The following is a 4,038-nucleotide window of genomic DNA, read 5'->3' on the forward strand; positions in this document are numbered from 1 at the left end:
CATGAACCTACTACTCAAGATCGCCTGTTTGTAGATGTGTGGTCCAGTAGTTGAAGTCGTTCCACATCACTTCGCTGTCTAGCTTGTTCCCCTGATCGTCATAAAAGTTGTTATCGTCATCCAGTCTCACAAACTTCAACACCTTGCCATCGTCGACAGTCTGCTTGGTGTCACAATCCGCAGCGCACTTCCTCTTTAGATCCGGTGGAGGAGTAGGAATGACCAGAGTGGACTTTGTCGACAAGCCGGAAATACAGTTGAACATCAGCCTCTTGATCTCGGACGACTCTTTAAACACAGAAACAATCGCGTCCCTGGAGACCTTTGGTCTCCATCTGCTCAATGGGTCATCCTTTGACACTGGGGACTGTTTTGGTGAGGTCAAATAAGCGGAGGAAGTCGTAGCAGCAACGGTGGAAGCACCCTTTGCAGTGGTAGATCCAGGGGTCTTGGAAGCGTTGGAAAATGTCAACGGTGTTTGCAAAATGGCCGAAGGTGTTAAGCCCTTCTGGAACGGGGAGTCCTTCAAATCGCCAACAGACTTCAACTTGGAATCAACAAGTTTTGCCTCCTCATCACTCAACTCCAAGAGATTGGCCAGAGCAAGGGCAAAGGAATCTACTGGTCTCGTCAACCAAATGTCATATCTCCTCTGCTTGTAATCGTTGAAGGACTTCATAGAAGCAGCCTCCTTGGACTGTATCTCTTGCTCTTTCTTCAGCAACTGAGCTTGTACAGAGCCATCTTTCACTTGTGATGCGCCCTGAATAGGTGCCTGCGAAGCCGGAGTGCTTTGTGATGGTTTTGGAGAAATCGCAGACTTTGGGCCACTTGCTGGTGTAGAAGCAGCTGATGTGTTCTTCTTCGTAGAACTCTTGGATTTGCGCTTTGCCGGGGCCTTTTTAGGAAATGTGACAGGTGGTACAGTGACAGGACCGCCTGGTTGAATTGGTTGTGGTACACGGCCTTGAACAGTTGGCGTCTTTGCAAAGTTCGCTGGTTGGAGTGGTGGTTGTGGTTTCTGTTGCTGGAAAGTCGCAGCAGATCCAAGTTGTGGAGAATTAGAGAAATTGGCAGAAGGTGGGAAACTGGCATTCGGCATAGCAGGTGATGAGTTAAGCCTGTTGATGTTGGCCAATTCCGGTGAGAAGAGTTTACCACTCAACGAATTCACATCAACACCAGCATTAAAGTTTTCACTATTGGTCATCTGCATGTCCATACCACTAATTGTTGTGTTCAAATTCTGAGCCTGTGAGCCTGGTTGATAGTTCAACTGTTGCTGCTGTTGCTGTTGTAACAACTGCTGAGGAGTAATATTCTGCCTATTCATCTGCTGCTGGTTTCTCTGTAACAACTGCTGAGGAGTAATATTAGGACTGAGATTCTTCATGGCACCAGCAGCATTGTTACCCCAAGCATTCATAATAGGTGATTGCTGTGGAATCATTGACGGTTGTTGTTGCATTGTTGCTTGTGTTGGGGGTTGAGATTGTGGCATCATTTGCTGTGGTTGAGGTTGAGGCTGTTGTTGTGACTGCTGCTGAGAAGCCATAGCCATTTGTCCAGACTTCCTCTTAATTTGCTCCTTGACAAACTCCACATATTTCTGCGATTGAGTCTTCACCTTTTCCAGCAGATCTGGACTAGCGTAGTACTCACCTCTTCTCAGCCCATCCAATACTTCCTTCACCATAAAACGCATATGAAGTAACTTCTTCGTGCCATCAACATTTTTCGTCAAGGTATAGAACGTTGGTACCAGTTGCTCAATCAAGTTAAACAACGGAAGTAATAAACTCTGCACTTTTGAACTCACAATCTGTTTCTGTTCTGTGTTCAACTGGTTCGTTAAGTTTTGTAACTTTATCGGAACCTTCGAGACTTCGTTCAAGATCATCCTCAAATCCACACGATCCTTCTCTGTGGGAACCATAAAGCTTCTGTGAGAACTTGGATCAGCAGCCCTTTGTTGGGTTCTTTGTTGTTGAAGTGGCTGTTGAGGTTGAGACAGTTGTGTCTGTTGAGGCTGAGGTTGAATCTGCTGAGTCCCTTGTTGACGAGTATTATTAGCAGCTTGTTGTGCTTGACTCTGTCTCTGAAACTGCTGCTGTTGCTGTTGCTTTTGTTGCAGTAAAGTCAATCTCCTAGCATTCAACTGCTGCTGTGTTAAGTTGGAGTCTAATGTGTTGGTTGTGTTGTTAGCATTGACGTTATTAGCATTGACGTTGTTCCAATTTTGCTGTGGTATTTGATTCTGTTTCACCTGTGTTTGTGTCTGCATTGGTTGTTGTTTAGCACCATTAAACTGATTAGAAAGCTGATTCTGGCCACCAACAAATGTCTGCTGCTGTTGTTGTTGCTGCTGTTGTTGTCGTTGTTGCATGTTATTCAATGCCTCCGCTCTTAACTGCTGTTGACGTGCAATATATCTCTTAATAAAAACATTTCTTTGTTCATCAGTTAAAGTAGGTGGCAGGTGCTTTTCATTCTGTAATTTCGTCATCAATTGCAACGCACTCTGTGTTAGTCGTTGTAACTCTTGAGGTGTGAGCTGTTGTTGTACATTAATTGGAATTTGACCCATGTTACCCTGTTGGTTTTGTTGATCCTGAAGTTGAATCTGTTGTTTCTGCTGCTGTGGTTGTTGTACAGTTTGTTTTGATTGTGATTGTTGACCGCCAACTGTTGTCTTTTGCTGCTGCTGCTGCTGTTGTTGCTGTTGCTGCTGCTGTAATTGCCTGGTTCTCAACTCTTGTTGAAGTCTAAGTTGTTCACCCAAATCGGCAGTATTCTGTTGACCATTATTCTGCAAATGTTGATTGTTCAGCTGCGATGCCTGTTGAATCTTCTGGGCATGTTGCTTCTGGAGCATTTGAAGATGTACACTGTACGCTTGTCTAATAATTGGTGCATAGCTCTGATTTAACTGCCCGCTTGTCATCAATCCAAAGATCTGTGTCCACGTATTCACATTCGGAGGCAAATTTGGAATTCTCTGCAAAAGAACAGAAGGAATTGGTGTAGTCTTCATCAATTGACTCAACATTTGGGTATCCATTGTAGTAGACTGTTGTGTCTGCTGTGTCATATTCATCCCATTCTGCGAGTTGCCCTGAGGATTAGCTTGTTGGTTAACCATACCACTGAAGTTATTACCATTATTTGAGACAAAGTTACCCCGAATAGCTTGATTCTGCTGCTGCTGTTGCTGTGCCTGAGACTGTTTCTGCTGTTGTTGTTGCTGCTGCTGCTGCTGGTTACGCAGCTGCTGCGCAGCTTGCTGTCTAGCTTGGGCCTGCTGAGCGAGGAATATTTGACTTGGGTTTGTAGGGCGAGACTGCTGCTGCTGTTGTTGTGATTGTTGTGGTTGATTTTGAGACATTTGTGATTGCTGTTGTTGAGGCTGTTGCCCTTGGTTCATCCCAAGATTCCCAAGATTGCCACCTTGTTGCTGCTGTTGCTGTTGTTGTCTCAGCTTCTGTGACTGTGTGGAACTCTTGATGCTCAGCACCTTCTGACGGAAGAAATCTATATAGCTCGCCTTCGACGTTGCGTTCTGGAAACAGTACTTCTCAAACTCCTCGGCGCTTTGCTTCAACTTGTTCATATCCAGCCCAGCAGGGTTATTCGTAGTCACAGCGAGCTCCTTGAGCGACTGGATCAGCACCGCGACGTATCTCAGTCGCTCCTGGTTGGTCAGCTCTTGTTGCCAGTTCATTGTTATGGGTCGCTAGTACCTCAGTATCAACAATGAAATCAATCCGAGAGGATTGCGAGAGAGGAAAAATCAACTATAGGAAAACACACAAAGAAAAAAGACAGCGCCTCTGTAATCAGTGGAATAGCAACCTTAGGTGTAGTAGACAGAGTTGATCGAGCTGCTTAGCACAGATGTCTCTTCCCTTTTTCCCTGTTCTAGCAAAACACCCCTTGTTTTGTAGTGAATGTTGGACTTAATGTCTCAATGTTTATTTTTCTTAGGTGATTTTCTTTTTGTGGTTGTGTGTGTGTACTTTTTTCTCTTTCGCCCATTTT

The 4,038-nt window shown here is 44.8% G+C and overlaps 1 protein-coding gene across 1 annotated transcript; it reads right to left on the reverse strand.

Moving 5' to 3' along the window:
• Positions 1-2,842: 2,842 nt before the first annotated feature.
• Positions 2,843-3,091, reverse strand: CYBJADRAFT_125699 (uncharacterized protein; the record flags this gene model as incomplete). Its single annotated transcript, XM_020212609.1, has 1 exon — positions 2,843-3,091. A coding segment is annotated over one exon (249 nt), but the record flags the coding sequence as incomplete, so codon positions are not given.
• Positions 3,092-4,038: the final 947 nt, after the last annotated feature.

This window comes from Cyberlindnera jadinii (assembly GCF_001661405.1).
Source record: "Cyberlindnera jadinii NRRL Y-1542 unplaced genomic scaffold CYBJAscaffold_4, whole genome shotgun sequence".
NCBI lineage: Eukaryota > Fungi > Ascomycota > Saccharomycetes > Phaffomycetales > Wickerhamomycetaceae > Williopsis > Williopsis jadinii.